This window comes from Colobus angolensis, unplaced genomic scaffold (genome assembly GCF_000951035.1).
Source record: "Colobus angolensis palliatus isolate OR3802 unplaced genomic scaffold, Cang.pa_1.0 Scaffold7, whole genome shotgun sequence".
NCBI classification, from domain to species: Eukaryota; Metazoa; Chordata; class Mammalia; order Primates; family Cercopithecidae; genus Colobus; species Colobus angolensis.
Genome location: NW_012120709.1, coordinates 9,777,658 through 9,799,475, shown reverse-complemented (window position 1 = coordinate 9,799,475; position 21,818 = coordinate 9,777,658). Strand labels below are relative to the sequence as shown.

At 35.1% G+C, this 21,818-nt stretch overlaps 1 protein-coding gene across 1 annotated transcript in view; it reads right to left on the bottom strand.

Annotated features, from left to right (window-relative positions):
• DYNC2H1 (dynein, cytoplasmic 2, heavy chain 1) overlaps positions 1-21,818 on the bottom strand; it is a 377,952-nt gene that overhangs the window by 30,568 nt on the left and 325,566 nt on the right. Inside the window, exon 85 of the mRNA XM_011927022.1 lies at positions 12,863-12,952. Within this exon, the coding sequence (XP_011782412.1) occupies positions 12,863-12,952 (90 nt within the window). The remainder of the gene's footprint in view (positions 1-12,862; positions 12,953-21,818) is intronic.

The window sequence follows — 21,818 nt, the reverse complement described above, 5'->3', positions numbered from 1 at the left end:
AAAAAAAAAAGAATCTTTGATCAATTTAAATCAATAGCTGTAGTTTTACACCTGGAATTTGGTTAACATTTTCCTAAAGTAATGACTTCACTGTGTTGCTTTTCTGAGAGTTTTTCAAAGTAAAACTTCTAAAAAACTTAAATTTTCATGTCCCCATGTTCATGTTTTTAAGTAATCTCAACCAAACAACTTTGCAAGAAACAGGTAAGTATTGGTTTTGAGAAGGGCTTTAACATGATAAATTTATAAATTCTGATGTTTCTGGCATTTCTTATCTCCAGATTTAAAGATATTGCTGAAAGCTGACTATAAGAAATCTCTCTCTGCCCTTCTCTCTCCTACCGTGGACTGAGTTCCCTTGCAGGCTGGATACCACTTCTTAACTATTTGCATTTCCCCTCCTAAGGCACAGAAATAGTTTGACTTGGGACTTTGTTTTTATGGTATTTTAACCTTTACTTATTCTAAATTTCCCTGAAGATTCTAACCATTTTGTAGAATATAAATGTCAGAATTAGCAGATCTGGAGCCACAGAGAAATGGGATAATATTTTCCTGTGGAAGAGGTATCATTTTAGAAACAGCTTTAAGTCAAATAGGAAATCTCTCCACACACTAGTTTATATGCAGAACATGATGTTGTTAAACAGTATTGTGGAAGAACATACACACACGATCACCCCCATTCATTCTAGTAAAAAGCACTGTAGATAATGTAGTAAGCTCCTCCCCAACCTCCCCAGATTTGCTTATTATCTTTAAACTTAATATCCTATTTTTTCTACAGAAAGTTATTATTTTCTTCCCCCTTTAACCTGTGGCATAGTAAGCATAGAACCTGCAACCAATAAGGTGGAAAAAATTTCTGAAGAGTTTTCAAATTCTATAAGTGATCTGCTACTTGTTAATCATCCTTTATAATTATGTCTTAGGTATCTTAAAAGACTAAGCCTTTTTCTTTCAATATTTATCAGAGAGTTGCAAATAATATAAAAAAACCCTAGTATTTTGGGTCCCACCTTGTTGGTTATTATTTGGATGTCAACAATATCTGGTAAAAATATTGAAGAAAACATTAAAAAAAAAAACAAACTCAAATCTTGAATTAACAAAACAGAGAAGGATCACAAAAACTTTACCCGAATTAATGAGATACCCACAAGAAACAAAACATTAGTAGTAAACCCAAGTGCTTATAGAATTTAAAGCATGTTACACATTTCCATTGCCTTAAAAAACTTAGTTATAATAGACCTTTCAAAAAGAACAAAGTTTAGCCATGCTGTCTAGTGATGGATGCAGATTCTGGGACAAAGTAACTTCTATGAATTGGATGAATGTGGTAATGGCATAATGGATACTTGGAAGGCTTGCTTCTTCCAAGTCTGTAAATTGAAGTCAATGACTCTAACTTTTAAAATCGTAACCACTTTTTGACTGGGTTATGTTAATGGCTTCCCACATTGTATAGCTTACTGAAAAGTCTAAAGCTGCACAAAGGATCTGAGGAAGATTTTAGGCTCCCCAGCTCTATCTCCACTGGATTGATTTTGCTACCTTGTGTAACTTTATTAAGTTAATAGATATACCCTACCTTACTGTAAATCTTTTTTTACTGTAAAAAGGAAATCTTACTCTTCTCCATCCTTAATATAGCCACCTATTAGAGTACTAGAGGTTCCATCCATAGATTTGGTGTTTTTCAAATTAAAGTTATAAACCTGGGTTTCTAGGCTCAATATTTGATATAAAAAAGTACCATTTTTCAGTAGAACTTTGTGATATATTTTTATCACTTTGTGGAGAAAATCTCGGGTAATAAAATTTCATTCTTTGTTTTTTATTTACCATTTCCCCGACTTTTCAAAATAGAGAAATGAGTTGAGTTACATGGGCTAAAAACCCTGATGGTGTTCATGCAGAACCTGAACCACTGTGAGAAACAGGATTATTAAAATTACTTTTTGGCACAGTATTTAATTTTTAGTGTGGTAAAGCAGGAATTTATAATGTCCACCTACTTATAGGTCTCCTCTTAATTATTAATAATAATTTTTTTGTAAGTATAACTTATTTTGTGAATAGTTCAAGCTCCTATTTAAGGCCAATCTTTCCACATGTGCATTGGGCCCTATTTCCTCTTACCTTTTCAAGAACTTTACTCTTAAAATTACTTCCTTTTTATTGTACTATCAATTTTAAAATTTATAGTGAACACAGATATGGTCAAACATCCCCTATATTAAAAAACAAAACCAAACCAAAAAAATTCCTTTGGCTCTTCTCCCTAACAGTATCACTCTATTCATCTGTGTTACTTCATAACACAACTCCCTGAAAAAACTGTCTATATTTGCTGTCTCAACTTCACCCTTTATTCTTTTTTAAACTCATATGACCAGGCTTTCATTCTTTAGAACTGCTTCACCAAGCAACTCCTGAAGATCACCAATGTCCCCCATGCTGCCAAACATGATTTTTCTCTATCTCATTTATAGCATTTGACACTGTTTTTAAAAGGCCAGAATGATCAACTCTTTATTCTCTTGGCTTCTTGATCACTACAGCCTCCCAGCCTTTCTTCTATATACCTAACTACTAATTCTTGGTTTCAATGATTGACAACTTTTCCTTTTCTAAGCATCTCAATATTGAAGTGCGCCAGTGCCAAATACTTGGCCATTCCTTTGGTTTTAAACACTATGTTAAGATGCTGATAACTGCTTATTTTCTATTTCCAATTCCAACAGCTCCCTCATCAATTACTTCTCTGACATTTCCACCAAGATGTCTAAAAGGCATCTCAACTTATGTTCAAATTAGAACTTTAAATTTGCAAGACCACTCCCCTCCTCCCTAAACAACAACAACAAAACTCTGCTCTATTACCTTATTATCAGTATCCTTCAAGTCACTAAACCACTTAACCAACTGCTTAGGTCAAAACTTTGAAATCACGTTTGATATCTCTCTCCCATGCCCCACAGCCAATCCACAAGTTTAATATCAAAATATTACCACTGCTTTAAGAAGCCTCCACCTCCACAGCCACCACCCTAGTCCATCATGACCTCACTTGGATTACTGCAATAACCTCCTTTTTTTGTTTTACTCACATTAATATTCAAATCTCTACATAAGCAAAAAGAGATTAAAAAGAATATATAAAGATAATCCCAGAATAAAATCATACTTTAAGATGGGCATAGAAAGGAGCCCCAAATGTCCACAGATATAGCAAATATAGGTCTATACAAAGATAGTTTCATATACTAAATGCTGAAACATCTGCAGAATGAAAAATATAAAGTCTTTCAAATATTTATGTGACTGTCCATAATCCTGAAGACATTTTCCTCAAGCATTTCATTTTTATGAAATCATTAAATTCCAACAAGATATCTGAAAGCAGAAAGTGAATTTTATTGGCATTATTTATTTGAATGTACAAAATGTATTTATTCATTTGGTATTTTAGAAGAGATGCAACTACTTATGTGCTTTTTGAAAGCAATAACCTCTTAACTGGTCAGCCTGCTCCTATTTTCCTCCCTATAGCTTATTCATATACCAGCAGAATAACCTTTTAATTTTTTGCTCTCAATCTTCTACTGACCTCCCATGTACTCAAACTAAATTTAAATTTCATACCAAGCCTACATGGACTCATACATCATGGTCCTTGGCAATGCCCTAGTCACAAACAAAGCACATTCCTGTCTCAGAGATTCTGTACTTACCGATCCCTCTGCCTGGATTTGTTTTTCCCTCAGATACATTTTAAGATTTGCTCTCTTACTTCATTCAAGTCTCTGTTTAAATATCACCTCCAAAGAGAGGCTTTCCCTGACCATTCATACTAAAGTGTTATCTTCCCCAACCCACTTGTCTCTAGCCCCCTTAATCTACATCATTTTTCTTTATAGCATCCTTATATTTATTAGAAATAAAGTTTAATTCAGTTTCAATATTCACCAGGATCTGTTATTTGAGTTTTACCTTCTGGTAGACTTAACAAACAGATGCTTACTTTAACACTGTTCTGACATTCCAGAAATATATAATATTAATATTTGTATAAGGACAGATGTTACCACCCTATTTCATAAGTGTAACAATGTTAGACTGTCAACAAGGCATGACATTTAGATTTATTTAAAAATATTCACTATATGCTACTTGAATGAACCCCTTATGTGCTCTATAGGTTGAAATTATCTTAGTCTGAATCATTACTATGTATTTAGTATAGCAAGAGAATAATTTAAAGAATAAGTGTAATAAAAATTGTTAATTTTGTGTTAAAGATTTCAGAACTTATGGTTCAACAAATAGATTGGTAATTAATACAAATATTAGACTAAAATAGCAAGATAAATATAAAAAAGTTGGAAATATTTTAGTCAAGAGATATTAATAAAAATTTAACTAATTCAAAAATATATGTATTAGACAGTCCTGAAATCCAGATCTTTGTGGAATTATTCAATATACTGACATTTTCAAAATTAAATAACATGTAACAAAATTTAATCGTAAGTTACTTAGTTCTATTTAACCATGAGTCTTTTAAGAGGAATAGTTATGTGGAAATATTTCCCATTTTGTGAGGACCAAATAATAATGGAATATCAACTTTGCTATCTCAAAATTTCTCAAGGAGAAAAAGTAAAATATTTTAAAAATATCCAATATAAATCATCTTCAATCCAGACATAAAAACAAAATATGAGAAAAAAATAAAAACTAGGTACACATAATATTTATTTTCTCACTTATCAAATTTCAGAGCTGTAGACATCAAAAATAATATATATTTAGGAACAATTTCTTGTTGAGGTTTTGATTCTATGGAGGTTAAAAAAAATTTGTCAAAATCACTGACAGATTATGAATAATTTTCAGGAGATGAAGTAAAAGGAGTTCTGAGGTTTGCTAAGCTATGAATCTTATGTTCAAGATTCTTTCTAGAATATATATTACTAAAAAATATTTTCTTAAATAATTTTTATTGTATACAAAAGTTAGTATTATTGATAGTGTTAAGCCAAATACTTTACTTCAATATTATGTACAACAGACACATAGATAAATAATATACAGCCCAAAGTCCTTTTAAAGTGTGATAACATATAAATCAACAATAAAACCAATCACTACTACTTTCCTTGCTTGTGAAGAGATTTCCAGTTGCAAATAGCTAACAACAAAGTAAAGCTGATAGATAATATATTATGGAATGGAAAATCAGCAAGTAAAGCATAATGCAATTATTGACAATGGAATAAATGTGGTGACGGCTATGATTGATTTAGGAATCACAAGCACCCAATGTTTTGTTCACAACCTTCCATTGTATCATCAGAAATAATAAAACATTTTGATAGGCAGGATTTATTGACAACAGCAGAAAAACTGTTAACCATTTCTATTCTTCTTCTTTACCAAAAACAAAAGTATATAGCATACAAGACATTTAGCAACTCTCTTGTTATATATTAATAACGTATGTTCAAATAAGATTAAGAGAAGCCTTTAAATAGCAAAAAAAAAAAAAAAAAAAAAGGCTCATAAATCAAGGGAAGTGTTGGAACAATACTTTGTGAGTAAGGGTACCAGCATAGGAGATATTACTAACAATCATTGGTTATTTGCAGGAAAAACCGTTTGCTAGACCTTGCTGATTCTTCAAGAAACCAAATTTGTCATAAGAGTTTAAGTATTCTCTGCAAGTTTTCTGCTGTAAAGATCCTCTTATTATGCTACTCCAGGAAGCTGCTAATCTTGGTATGCATGTGATGAAAGGTGCAATGCAGATAGAAATTCAGGAAAGATTTTGTTATCTTGAAAAGCCAATTATGTTGCTATATTGCCAAATTTCTAGAACCAAGATTTATCTTCTGCGAGCAGTACAAATAGCATGTTTTGTAAGATTGCTTCTATAAAACTGCGTATCATTGTAGACCATAGAATACTGTTTAGTATTCCAAATGTGCAAGATAGTTGGCCATACGAAGGATTTATCAGCTGTTACTGCTGAGAAATTACTGTCCCTGTGCAAAATTTGACTCTTAACATTTTGTAATACTATTGCTATAGTAAAAGCTTTATTTTTCTGAATACAATTTCAGATGTATACCCTAAGTTCATTCTGTGATGGTGATAATCCAATTTAAAGCTTGGCTGTATATTAATCTTTAATTTCAAGATTTTGACCAAATTATTTTGATGTAATTCTAATGTTAACATATTTGTTTGCTATCTATCTCCTTCACTAAAATGTAGTAATTCCTGTTGACAGGAATTTCTTGTTTCCTCACTATGGTGTGTTTCTAGCACTTAAGAACAGTGGCTGGCATAAAATAGAAGCTCAGTAAATATTCACTGAATGATTAAACTAATAAATATATATTCATATATATGAATAAAAAACATCCACAGGTTTCTCTTATGGGTATAATATACAAAAATGGGATGCTGGAGGTTTTAAAGCCACGTATAGACGTTTTCAACTTTGTTTACTTATATAAGTCTTCTATGAATAATTTTACTGAGTACTTACTGTGTGTGAAATACCATACTAAGGACTAGGAGAGTTACTAAGATGAGTTAGGAAAATAACACACTCTTCCAGGAATGCAGAATATGGTAGCAGAACCTTCCCAAAATACAGTAAGAAACATCAAAAAATGAGTGAAAATCTAACAATGTAATTTATAATAAATTGCTTTTTACATTTGAGATCTTAAGAGAAATAAAACACCTCAAATGTTAGATTGTGGCAGTAAAGTATAAAGTTACACCATAATATTTATGGGTAGATTTAGATAGAAGCCAAAAATCTCAAAATATGTAATGAAATACTACAGAATATATCCCAGGAAGCTAAATCATGATAATTGGAAAAAAGAGATTTATGCCAGTTTGCTTGAGAATAAATAACCTTATGATTGGAGTCATTTATTTATTCAACAAATATTTACTGAAAAGCCTATTTGTACCAGTTACTGTCTACATGCTTGGATAGGGCAGTAAACAGACAAAACTCTCTGCCCTTATGAAGCTTCCTTTTTAGTGGAAGAATACATAGAAACTCTTGAAAATGAATGGGTTATAATATACAGAGTATTAGATGAAGATATAGGCCATAGAGAAAAACAAAGAAGGAAAAGAGAGTAAGAAGTATTGGGGATGGGGTGGAGGTTACAATTTGAAACAGGATGGTCAGGGAAGGCTTCGCTGAAAAGGTGACATCTGAGTGAAGACCTGAAGGAGATAAGGATGCTTCCTTGTGCCTATGGGCGGGCGGGGGGAGAGCATTCCAAGGAGGAAGCAGCAAGGGTAAAGGCCATGAGAGGGAGTGTGCTGGGTGTGTTCACTGAAAAGCAAGACCAGTATGGCTAGAACAGAGTAAATAAAGTAGCAAACCAGGAAAGGAAAGCAGAGAGATAATGGGGCTTGACCTTAAAGAAACTTGTAGGTTGTTATAAGGATTTTGATACTCGAGATGAGATGACTAGTCATGGGGATATTTCCAAGACAGGAGTGATGTAATCTGAGCTGTGCTTTCACATAGGAACATTTGAGATTGTGTGGTTGAGAACCAATAAGAATGGGAACAAGGGTGGAAGCAGAACTCTAGTTAGATAGTAGCTGCATTCACAATGACTTCAATCAAGGTAGTGGTAGTACAGATGGCAAAAGGTACCTCTGAATGTATTTTGAATGCAGAGAATTCAAATATGCCTTTCTGGTAGACTGGATGTGAAGTGTGAGAGGAGAGAAGTCAACAATGATTCCAAAAGTTTTAGACTGAACTACCCCCTGGGGAACAGGGGATGGCACTAAGTGGTTCTAGATTGTAGTACTTCTGCTCTTTGCTCAAATACTTCCTTTAATTATTTGTTTTGTTGCTTATTTAGTTGTCTATTTTCCTGATAAGCTTTAAGGATAGTCTATATGTCATGTTAAGTGGTATTTACTAATAACAATAATTAATGCTATTTATCTATTACTTAGATCACCCCAAACTTCAAGGTGCCTAATAGTTGATATAAACAACAAAATTCTGTCATAAGAAGGAAGGGTGGCAGGATTTGGTAGTAGAGCAATGTACCAGCCACTGGCTTGACCTTGCCAAAAAAAATTTGAGTGGAATTCAAGAAGTCACTGTGGATCTTAAAACTAAAGACATGAAACTGAAGCAGAAGTTTGAAATGAACTGTAAGTATTAATGGCAAACCTTAATGCTAATTTAACACACAGCACTCCAAGTTTGCTTTTCAAAGGAAGCATAATGGGGGAGATATTTAGGAGTCCACTAAACATTTCCGGAATATTGGGTCTATTAAGCATAACCAAGTATAACTAGGTCATGGTGATAAAGATCTCTCTCTATATCCTGGCTTGGATATAGAAATCAACACATGAGCAGGGCTGGAATAAAAATTGCAGATGCACAGTCAAGGGATCCAACTATGAGTAGTTCAGAAAACTAGGACAAAGGAACCAAAACAAAGGCTGACAATGTAAGATTCACAAACAGGGTAGAGAACATGCTAGAATTTAGAATGATCATCACAGAAGAATCAAAATATCCTGCTATAAGGGATACGCTACAAGTCAAAGGGAAAACACGGAATGGAAATCAAGAACACAAGAAAATCTTTGAAGGATGTCATGTCTGAAGAAAAGGCAGAAAAATTTGAAGCCAGGGAAATAATTCTAATTTTCCCAAAAGAGAATAATCTGTCTAGTCCATTCATTTGTTAAATCCTTTGTTCATTCATTCATTTAGCAGACAGTATATAGGTATTGGAAATACAGTGGAATTTTTTTTTTAAAAAGATCTTGGCTCTAAAGGATCTTATAGAAACCAGAGAGTGAACGCCAGGCTGCCTGCAAGACTCTGTGGCTCAGGTTCCTTGGATACCTAGGGGATCTATAGCTCTCTCTAAATTAAGCATATGCAGAGGAGAGTCTTAAACCTTTTGCCACAAAGTAGACTAGCACTCTCTCCATACTGCAGCTAAAATAATCCCTTTAAAACATAATCTGACTTTCCTCCTTAAAATCCTGCAATGGTTACCTTTTGTCCTTAAGATAAAATATAATTCCTTAATACATTATCATGATTTGGCCCCTCTTGCTCTCCAGCCTGAACACCCCTCCCTGCAATCTATGCTCTGCTTTTAGTTACTTGAAACCACAATGCTTACTTTTTATTAATTTTTTTTTACAAAATTTCAATAACTTTGGTATAACACAATACTTACTCTTGATATCAGACTCCGGTCTGCCTTCTGTCTGATAAATTCTTTCCTCTCATCCTCATTTGGTTTATTCCTACTAAATTCTCAGCTTAGGCATCACTTCTCTGACCCCTTCTAGGTTAAGTAGTGCTATTTGCTTCCATAATACTGTACTTCCTTTATCACTCTTCTCTTACTGTTGTTTATTCAGTTTTATCTTTCTGATAAGTTGTAAGGATAATTCCTGGAGAACAAGATGTATGTCTATTTTGTTTACCACTCCATATTCAGCAACCTCACACAGTGTTTGGCGCCAGGAAAGTATTAATCACATTTGTGGAATTATCTTTTTTAAGAGGCGAGTTCTCATTGTTGCCCAGGCTGGACTTGAACTCTTGGGCTCAAGTGATCCCCCTGCCTCAGCCTCCTGAGTCACTGGAACTACAGGCACGTGCCACTGTGCCCAGCTTACATTTATAGAACTTTTATTGATAAAATGATGAATGAATATAAGATCTGTGAGGCAGTTATTGTATCTACTTATTAATCATTATATCCCCAGTACTTCACACAGGGCCTAGAATAAAGTAGCTGCTTATTATATTTTTGACTGACTGACTGAATGAATCACTGCTGCCTTTGACCCAAGTCAGTCTTACCTTATTTGCATAAAACTCCTGTAATAAACTGGCACGATATATGACACCCTCAATAGTTTGTTCTCTTTTCCCATAAACTATGCCTCAAAATGCAAGACCCTAAAATCTTAAACTATAGCTGGATCTGGGCTCAACCTGCTGTATACCTGTTTGGATTGAGTCTGATCATTATGCTTTCTTAAGAAACCAAAAGGTGCCATTTTCACAGTTCCTTGCAAATAGTGCTTCTAATTTTCCCTGCCCACCCAGTTTCCCATCCTTTGTTTTCCAACTAGGTAGTTACATTGTTCTCCAAGTATCACAAGCTGCTCTGGATATGAACCTGTGAAACAGAAGGCACAGATGAAAACAAGGGATCTGTCAAGCCCTTGAATAGATGAAAAGCAAATCCCAAATATCAAAGGTTACCTCAGGAAGATGGATATCTATCTATATTTAAAATTTAAAAAATATTAAGCCAGGAAAATAAAACAACATAAAAAGTATTCCCAAGTGGTTGTGGAAGAAATAGTGCATATTCCCTGGTTGGAAGGATGAAAGGTAACCTATGGTCAGTCCTGAACATTATCTTGAGGGTTAGGAGGATATTTTATCACTACAATTAATGCTGAATGCCTCATAAAGCTTTTAAGAAAATTACGCAGTAGAAAAGTGTTCAGTTTTGATGATTAGTTTTTCATTAGTTTTGATGACCAGTTATTAATATATGAATAACCATGCAAGAAATTTCAATAATTCCTGTAAAATTGTTTTAAAGAATATTATAGTACCAATATATTTATCATTATAAACACACAGCATAATTATTAAGTGTACTTACATAGTGTAATGTAGGCTACCATTCATAGCAAGTTAAAAGTCCCTGTCCTTTTAAAAATAATTTAAAGGAAATAGTACTGAAAAGTACATGAAGTGGTAAATTATCATAGCCATGCAATTATACAACAAACTTCAGAGCATTTCTATACTTTTCTAAGATCACTAATAGACTTTCTCCCTTTCTTCCTTCCTTCCAGCATTTAGTGATAGATTATGTCCAGGCATATGCACAGCAGATAGATAGAAAGATGACTAAATCAGAGTCCCTGACAGATTCTTCTCTGCCTGCTAATTTTAACCTCATTTCCAGATCTAGTACTTTTTCTTCCTTCAACAATCCTACAAACTGGAGAACTGGTTATAATAGAAGCCAAACTATTGCTCACATCAGTCCTGGTACCTTCAAAGGAGTCCCAATTGTAGGCTGCCAAACAGTGTAAGAAGAGATGAAAAGATGAAAAGACAGAAGAACAAGGGAAGACCCCCCTGGAGGAGGTCTCTAAAGAGTAAAGAACAGACAGAATCAATACATAGGTCTAGGGATGAGCCTTCAATTTCATAAGGTCAACTTTTATGTTAGAACAAAGATGATGAAGATGGCTTCAGACAAATTTGTAGATGAGAGAGAAGGGCAGGAATTTTCAAGTGGTCATATCTCACAGCTTGAATTTTCTCTGTGAAGTAAAACATAAGGTGTTTTGCTAAGGAAAAGGGGAGTCAGTGACAGAATGGAGTCTTCAAGAAAGAGTGAAGGTTTGAAACATCACTGTGGAATACAGGAGCAGTGCTCAGGGCCCATCCACTGTATCTGAACTGTACCTGAAGTGTACACTGTATCTGAAGTGTTGGTAGCAGAGCTCAGCAGCCTGCATATGGACAGATACTAATCCAAGTTAAATGGTTTTTGGCAAGGATGAAGCATAAAGAAAAGTGAGTTAGGGTACTGAAGGTGCTAGAAAGAGAATACAGTTATATGCCCCAAATTGCAGGATGAATCGGCCAGAATCAGGAAAGAAAGTGACAGAATGAGAGAATACTGAGCAGGAAGAGACTGGAAAGTCTAGAGAATACAAACTTGAGAATGAAATGTGGCTGTTGTCAAAGAATAACATGTATGCTTAGAGGTTCAAAGGTGGAGCAGAGATGAGTGATAACAAGGTTAAAGATGTGAACAGGTTTGTGGATTTTTTTTTTTTTTAAAAGCATGGATGAAGAGCGCTACATTGAGAAGGACACAGATCAAGTTATTCATGTGATAGTAGAAGTTAATGTGGTTAAAACGAAAGGCTCTTTTGTGAGGCTGGTGCAACAAGCAGAGGAAGACAGTGGAAAATCAACAAAGGTACCTTGTTTGCATCAACTAACCTGTATCATTTACTATTCCTTAAAAAATACACTCTTTCTCTGTCTATACTATTCTTCTGTTTTCCTGAAGTTACCTGACTGGTTTATTCTGAAAAAAATTTATCAATTTGAAAAAAACTTTTTTAAAGCAGCTCCCCATAGAGAGCTCCCTAAGGCAAACTAGTCACAGTGATGATTTAGTTTCAGTTACCGTCTATGAGATCCATCTCTACTAAAATTGTAAATCGTTCTCTAAACTCTCAAAAATGATGAAAAGCCACAGTAAAGCAGAAAACACGTTTTTTGTAAACAAAACAAAACAGGCCGGGCGCAGTGGCTCAAGCCTGTAATCCCAGCACTTTGGGAGGCCGAGACAGGTGGATCAAGAGGTCAGGAGATCGAGACCATCCTGGCTAACACGGTGAAACCCCGTCTCTACTAAAAAAAGATACAAAAAACTAGCCGGGCGAGGTGGCGGGCACCTGTAGTCCCAGCTACTCGGGAAGCTGAGGCAGGAGAATGGCGTAAACCCGGGAGGCGGAGCTTGCAGTGAGCTGAGATCCGGCCACTGCACTCCAGCCTGGGCGACAGAGCAAGGCTCCGTCTCAAAAAAAAAAAAAAAAAAAAAATAGTGCTATACAAAAATAACAAATGGCAGAATAATGAATATATGGTGTTTTATGTGCAAAATCATAATGTAATTCTCACTAGTGATTAGCACAATGGTTATCTCTATAATACAATAGTCACACAGTTGGACAACCCACTTAGTAAATAATTTAGGCTTACCTGTATTGCAAGGGCACGGGCAACAAGACCTCTCAGGTATTGTAAGGGATCTTCTGGGCCTTCCCACTTGCTCTGCCATGCGAGAGGACACTGCAATTTAAAAAGGGTCAAAATTGAGTTTGTGTATATGATACTACATATAAAAGACTAACAGTCGTGTGATGGAGAAAAATTTTGGCATAATTCACATATACATATGAAATTCATTAAGATATGTCTGTTCTTCTATGATCTCATTAAATTGAATAGTAGAGACAACATGAATTAATGTTTCTCTAAAAGGAAGAAAAGTACAAGTTCCTGAAAGAATAAACAGATGAACTTAAACTGGCATATAAAAAATAGTCAACCATGTTTTCTTAAACAATATTTACTGCATAATGAAACACAAATTTGACAAATTCACTTTATAAGTGGTGAAGATTATAAAACAATCAACTGGTCCCTAGAGTATTTTTTAAAACTATAAATAGAGCAGTATAACGGAAACTTTATTCCCAAACCACACTGAAACATATGAAACAGAAAAAAATAAAAAGGAGTACATTAAATTAAAAACAAATAAAATAAAACCCCTCTAAGAATAGCTGCCTTACAAAAGTTATCTTTCTACTATTTGACCTTCCATTACAGGCATTCTCTGTTAATGCAGACTCTTCACTGCACAAGTATTCTTGTAAGTTCATGTTGATTATAATATACCTTTTTGGTGAAGATTTTCTGGATTTTCTAAATATTTTATAAATATCACACAAACTTCTCAACATATTATTTTTCTGAAGTGTGGTAATAAGGAGAGAACATCAATTTTATACCCCCAACACTGTCTGATTACATAGTTAAGAAACTATGGGCTAGAATATATCAATAATGTATAGAAAATGGGAATTGTAAGATGACCAAATTTAGAGTAGAAAAGGACCTTAGAAAACACTGAATCCCTTTACTTTACAGGAATAAAGTAAGCCTTCTTAGGAATGTGATAGATAAGTGCCAGAACTGTGCTTTGATCTAAAACAGGTGTAGTGATTTTGAAACACAACTGCAAATCCTTTGACACTTTGCCTCTTGAGACTTGAGGTCTGTGCTCCTCTCTTCCAAAACAAAGGAAGTGTACTATGCCAGTTTCCAAGTCTAGGCTATAAAAAATTGGTTGCTTATATTTCCTGCCTTTTGAGATTTTTAATCTTAGAAGCCAGTCACCATGCTGCAGAGCCCAAACTGTCTTTGGAGAGGCCCATGTGGAGATAAACAGAGATCCCCAGCTCTCAGCTGGCACCAACTTGCCAACCATGTGAGTGAGCTGTGTGAAGAAGACAAGCTTTCTCTACCAAGCCCTAGTAAATTCCAGACTTTCAAGCTAAAAGTAAATGATTTTTTAAAAATATTATTTTAAGCCAGTAAGTTTTGGTGAGATTTGTTCTGCAGCAAGACAACCAATAACAATTTTGATACACCAGAGGCGGGGTGCTGCCTTAACAAAATCCTGAATCACATGGCACTGAACTTGAGACTAGGTGTGGTGGGTTGAAGCTGGAGGGATCTTTAGGAGAATGTAAGTGAAAACTTTGAGGACTTCTAGGAGACTAGAAGGCTCCTAGAGGAGCCTATGGACCTTTGAGGACTTAAAAAAAAAAAAGGAAGGAAAAATCTCAGACAAACCTCTGTTAAACAACAGCGCTTCAATAAATCTTAAGGGTGTTGTCCCACAGCTGATGCAAAAGAAGCCTAAGATAGAAAGAAAGGCTTATCTTTAAAAGATCTGTGGTTGTGGTTTTTTTCTAATGGAGTGAATCTCAATGAGATTCATAGCAAACTCCCAGTTTTAGAGAAACTGTTCTGGTGTAAACTATCAGTTTAGGATTAAAGGGTTAGGAGAGGGTGCAATTCAAAGAGAACTTGGCTCCAAGGCTTCTATGGGCAGGGAGCAGACTGAGAAAACCACTCAGCTGCAAACATGAGCTATATCTTACTGAAATGTATGGATAATTCAGAGGTTAGAATCAAGAGCTGGAAGGGTAAAGCCAAGAGCAATTAATCATTCCTAGGAAACAATACAAAATTCTAATAAAGGAACTGGAAACATGAACTTGCTTGGATTTCAGAATTGCTAAGGACATGTTAGCCTCCCAATCTTCCTCCACCCTTTTTGAATAGAAATGTCTTTGCAGTTACCCTATGCCTGTCCTACCATTTTATGTTGGTTTTAAAGGGAATAGGTAACTTGTCACTGTAGTTCACTGGTCTTTAGATGGGAACAATATTTATGCAGCTATTTTTGAGGAATCAAACCCAAAAAGCCTCATCTATACTTTCATCTGATTTAAATGACAATTTTTTCCCTTTAGCCTTAGCCTGATCCTGTAATGAAATGAAACATGTGGAGGAGTTTGGGAGGATACGGTTGTATTTTGCATGCGGGGAAACGTAAATAATTTGTGCCTAGAGGGCAGACTGTGGCAGTTTTTAAATATGACTCCTAAATTATTTGACATTTCTCTCACTCACAAGAGCTGGCCCATGAGTAACCTTGGAAGCTGAGCCTTGTGAGAAACCCTGAGCCAGAATTCTCAGCTAAACCACACTTGGATTCTAGACCCATAAAAACTGTGATATTATACATTTCTATTGTTTTATGCCACTAAGCCTTAGGACAATTTATCAGTCATCTATAGATGGTTAAGAGAGTTACCAATTTTATTGCCAAGTGTAATACATTAATTCAATAAATGTTTAAGTCATTATTCATCCATACAGCAATTATTTACTATCTATAATGTGCAGATACTATTAACATAAGGTCCTTGCTATTATGGAGCTTACATTTTATAGCGTGATAGATATTTACCTATATAAAAAATATTTAATAGTGTTAAATATGTAGAGAATTAAAACATAATAGGTGATATAATAGAAATGATAATGATAGTGATACATGAGATGAATGAAATAAATACAGTATTTAAAGAAAATTAAAAACCAATAAAGAGATACAAAGCTGAAGTTCCTTGTGGTGCTTTATGAATAAATTATGTATCATGTTATTGGAGTTTAGAGGGAAAAAATGATTTAATCAAGAAGTCTTTAAAAAAGAGGCACCTATTAAGCTATGCCTTGAGTTGCAGGAAATTTTTTTAAGCCAATATTTATTGGGTGCTTACTATGTGTTAGTAACTATGGTGAGTGCTTGATAGATACCACCTCATATATTCCTCAAAATAATCCTCAGAAGTGTACTATTAGGTAAGTGCAAAAGTAACTGCAGTTTTTACATTGTTAGAATTTGCTGTTTGATATTGAAATGCATTCTTAAATGTACTTATGTTATACATCATTTTAATGAGCATTTCTCACTTTATTTTTTTTTGCTAATGACTTATTGCTTGCTGTTTATGTTTATTTTAGACCATGGAAATGATGTTAGGCAAAAAGCAAATTCGAGTGATTTTCTTATTTGAGTTCAAAATGGGTTGTAAATCAGTGGAGACAACTGGCAACATGAACAACACATTTGGCCCAGGAACTACTAACGAATGTACAGTGCAGTGGTGGTTCAAGAAGTTTTGCAAAGGAGATCCTTGAAGATGAGGATATAGTGGCCAGCTATCGGAAGTTGACAACGACCCACTGAGAGCAATCATCCAAGCTGATCCTCTTACAACTACAGGAGAAGCTGCAGAAGAACTCAACATCAACCGTTCTATAGTCATTCAGCATTTGAATCAAATTGGAGAGGTGATAAAAACTTGATAAGAGGATGCCTCATGAGCTAACCAAAAATTGTTTTGAAGTCTTGTCTTCTCTTATTCTGCATAACAACAATGAACCATTTCTCAATCGGATTGTGATGTACAATCAAAAGTGAATTTTATATAACAACCAACAATGATCAGCTCAGTGGCTGGATCAAGAAGAAGCTTCAAAGCACCTCCCAAAGCCAACTTCCACCAAAAAAAGGTCACGGTCGCTGTTTAGTGCTCTGCTGCTGGTCCGATCCACTACAGCATTCTGAATCCTGGCTTAACTATTACATCTGAGAAGTATGCTCAGCAAATAGCTGAGATGCACCAAAAACTGCACTATCTGCAGCCAGCATTGGTCAACAGAAAGGGCCTGATTCTTCTCCATGACAGTGCCCAACCACAAGTTGCACAATCAGTACTTCAAAAGTTGAATGAGGCCGGGCGTGGTGGCTCAAGCCTGTAATCCCAGCACTTTGGGAGGCCGAGACGGGCGGATCACGAGGTCAGATGGAGACCATCCTGGCTAATACGGTGAAACCCCGTCTCTACCAAAAAAATACAAAAAAAAAAACTAGCCGGGCGAGGTGGCGGGCGCCTGTAGTCCCAGCTACTTGGGAGGCTGAGGCAGGAGAATGGCGTAAACCCGGGGGGCGGAGCTTGCAGTGAGCTGAGATCCGGCCACTGCACTCCAGCCTGGGCGACAGAGCGAGACTCCGTCTCAAAAAAAAAAAAAAAAAGTTGAATGAATTGGGCTACAAAGTTGTGCCTCATTTGTCATATTCACCTGACCTCTCGCCAGCTGACTACCATTTCTTTAAGCATCTCAACAACATTTTGCAAGGAAAACACTTCCACAACCAGCTGGATGCAGAAAATGCTTTCCAAGAGTTTCTCGAATCCCAAAGGATAGATTTTTACGTTACAGGAATAAAGCAATGTATTTCTTATTGGCAAAATGTGCTGATTGTAATGGTTCCTATTTTGATTAATAAATATGTCTTTGAGCCTAGTTATTAATATAAAAACTTAAAATTCATGATCCAAAACCACAATTACTTTTGCACCAACTTAATATTATAATTTCCATTTTACAGAGAGAGAAAATGTAGACACAAAGAGAATAGCATGTTCAAAAATCACAGAGCTGGCAAATGGCAGATCCAGGATGTAAACCCCCCGGTAACTTGGCTCTAGAGTCCATATCAGCACCAATACTGTCTTCAATAGATTTAGTATTTCTATAATGATTTATACATATTAAACCATTTGAGATTCAGTATAAGATAATTATGTATTGGGAATTAAATTTATAATGATGGAGACATTAAGGCTTAGAGTAAGTTTATTTAACTAATCTTAAAGGTTTTTTTTTTTTTTAAAAAAAACTAAGTGATAGAGAAGTTGAATCTAGGTCTAACCCAAAATGTAACCTCTTTTCACCATCCTATGCATTTCATGAAAGATGTCACAAAAGCAGAACCAGTTATAACCAGGGTGTTCATTTGTTAACTCTCTCTCAAATATCAATTAAGTGATTATGCAGCAAGTATGAGTAAATAGCTGCTATCTGCCAATCATTTGTTAACTGCTGAGGATATTAAGTCAACACAATTCTTGTCTACAAAAGCTTATGATAGAGAGGGAAATCGACAATAAAAGAGATGGCTATGGACAATAAATTGAGCTCCCTAATAGCAGTAAGCACTGTGATTGTGAACACGAAGGTAGAGTATATCATATTCAAACTGCATGGAATGGCAAGAGTCAGGAAAGGCTTTCTGGTGGAGATCATGCTTGATATGAGTCTCAAAAGGTAAACAAATAGTCGGTCTTTTCCTGAGTATCTATAATAGGTAAACACAGCAGGGAAAGGAAGAAGCATTAATAAGACGAGAGAAATGGGCTGATGAATTAAGGATGACATCATAAAATTTGTGGTTGTTTATACTAAGGAATTTAAACTTTATCTGGAAAGCAATGGTAAAACTAAATTAACCTTTAAGTGAGGAAGTGACACAACAAATTTGGATTTTTTGAAGATTACCCTAGTAGAGATGGGAAGAAGAACATTAGGAAGATGAAACTGCAATCACGGAGGTGAGTTAAGAATGTACAGTAATACTCTAAACGTGAGTCAATGAAGAATCATGTGAAAATGAGAATAAGAAGAGTAACAATAGCAAACACTTTTATAGCACTTACAAGCACTGTTATACATATTTTATCTACATTAAGACTTTTATGACAACCCTCTGAAGTGGCTATAATTATTACCATTTCAAATATCTGGAAACTTATGTAGAGAAAGGTTAAGTGACTTGCACAAAAAAAAAAACCACTCTAGTACAATCTTGGATGTTTTAATTTCCACCCTACAATCTTAATATGTTTATTGTATGAACCTTAAAAAATGGCCACTTGTAGGAATTTTCCTCCCTTCTCTATTTAATGATGGAATTATTTGTACTACTAACAAATATCACTATCCCACTGGTAAAAATAATAGCTTGTTTCTCAGATAGGAGTGCAGTACCAGTAATCCATTATCTGCAGACTGTTGAAGTTAAACCAACATTGGATTTTAGGTTTTGAAAATGTCAGAAGAACTTTCATTTGATTCTAGCTTATTGCAGTGCCTGAAATAGGGAGACAGCACTGTAATTGTAATTTATTTCAAACACTAGCAGTTGCACAAGGTTTTTATGATGTGTGAAAACAGATTCAGTTTACAATTTAAAAAAAAGAAATGTAAAGAGGTCACTGCAATTTCCATTTCATATGCAACGATTAATAATAGATACAATTTAAGATTATCACTAACTCCTACACTTGCCATAATTTACAACTCTACTCAATTAATTGAAATAACTAAAACCTATTTCACAAACATACATAATTAGAAATTTGTATTTCAGAAGAATAAAGACAAGTTTCAGAGCGAAACAATTTAACAAGAGAGCCCTTATCATCTCTACTTAAGAGGAAGTACAACACAGACAATGAGTAATTTGTGATAAAAGTTACAGCAGATTCCAGTTTAATCTTAACAAGACCTTTGTTCAGCTCCATGGGCACATCACAGTATTCCTGTAGCATTCAATTTTTTTTTTTTATCAGTATAGGAAAAGGATTATAAAATGGCACGTGAGCAAACTAAGGACTTTCAGATCTAAAAGATTTAATTGAATGATTCTCTTTTAAAACATAAATCATTTTTTGAACCTATTTTATATTTTCCCTTCTCAAAGAAGATCTTCTATTACTTGCTTTCTATGAAAAATGTCAGCTTTTTTTTTTTTTTTTTTTTTTTGAGACAGGGTCTCACTCTGTCACCCAGGCTGGAGTACAGTGGCATGATCATGGCTCACTCTAGCTTAGACTTCCCAGGCTCAGGTGATCCTTCTACCTCAGCCTCCTGACTAGGTGGAACTACAGGCACCCACCACCATACCTGGCTAATTTTTGTATTTTTTGTAGAGGCGGAGTTTTGCCATATTGCCCAGGCTGGACTTGAACTCCTAGGCTCAAGTGATCCGCACGCCTTGGCCTCCCAAAGTGCTAGGATTACAGTCCTGAGCCACTCCGCCCAGCCAGGTTTTTTCAATTAAAAAAATAAAATGCTTGTTATCTTAAGAGTTTACACTGTTATAAAAAGGAAGGTGGAAGCAACCCACATTAATCGATGGATGAAGGGAGAAACAGAATGTGGCATACACATACAATGGAATATTATTCACTTTAAAAAAGAAAAAAATTTTGATATACACTACAGCATGAATGTTCCTTGAGGACATTTTACATAATGAGATAAGCCAGACACACAAAGACAAATACTGTTATGATTCCACTTAAATGAGATACCTAAAGTACCAAGATTCATAGAGACAGAAAGTAGATGGTGGTTGCCAGGGGCTGGGGAAGGGGTGAATGGGAGCTGTTGTTTAATGGGACAGAGTTTCAGGTTTTCAAGATGAAGAGTTCTGGCAATTAGCTGTACAGCAATGTCAATGTACTTTACTGAACTGTACTTAAAAATGGTTAACATAGTAAATTTTGTGTCATGTATATTTTGCCACAGTAAAATAAAAACTTCATTGGGAAAAGGTTAAGAAAGACTACTAATTTCCTTTTGTGAATTTTTGCTAGCCATCACTGTATGTTAGTTTTTGTTATTTATATTGAGTTCACTGAGAACTCAATATAAATTGAGACTATATACTATTCATTTTTCCTATCTCCAGAGCCTGGTATAATATAGAGAACCCATGGTAGATGGGCAATAAATATTTGCTAAATGTTACTTATTACATCATCCAACTGTAAGCTTTTTCTTAACCAAACTCCCCCTTCCTCCTCTTTTTCAGATATTCTGAAAAAAAAGTATATAGCTCATGTTATAGAGAGACCATATATCCATTTGACTAATGATGCCTGTTGTCCCAGAGTTCCATTCAGGTAGCAGGCTGTTTTACTCTAACAGGGTCCTCCGATTAAAGGTTATTTCTGGGTGTGTCTGTGAGGGTGTTTACAGAAGAGATTAGTATTTGAGACTGAATTTTATATATATATTTATGTATGCTTTTTATTTATATATATTCATATTAAAATCTGGTTCTGTTTCTTGGAAGAACTCTAGTACAGTGGAGAATGATAAATTCTATTCAAAACTGTACACTTTAAAAAAATCTATTTAGTTAATATTGCTATGGACTGAATGTGTCCCCACAAGATGCATATGTTAAAATCTTAAGTCCCAGTGTGATGATAATAGGAGGCGAGGTCTTCGAGAATAAGCTCATGAGAATGGAGCAGCCCCTCATGGTGGGATTAGTGCCCTTGTAAAAAGATGAGAGAGGGCTTGCTTTCTCTTTCTTCCCTCCACAGTGTGAAGAAGATACAGGGAGAAGATGGGATCTGTAAACTTTCATCAGACATCGATCTGCCAGCCCCTTGATCTTGGACTTCCCAGCTTTCAGAACTGTGAGAAATGTCTATTATTTAAGCCACCTAGTCTATAGTATTTTGTTGTGACAATATGTCTAAGACAGTATTTGTCTTTTAAAATATGAACAGATTGTACTATCTACACCATGGTATATATTAAGAATACTTATAGTGAAGCTTAGCTCTGGGAGAGATGAAGGTAAGTTCATCATTAAGTATGTTCAGCAAGTAAAATTATAATCTGTAACATTTCTTTCATCTAGTAAAAC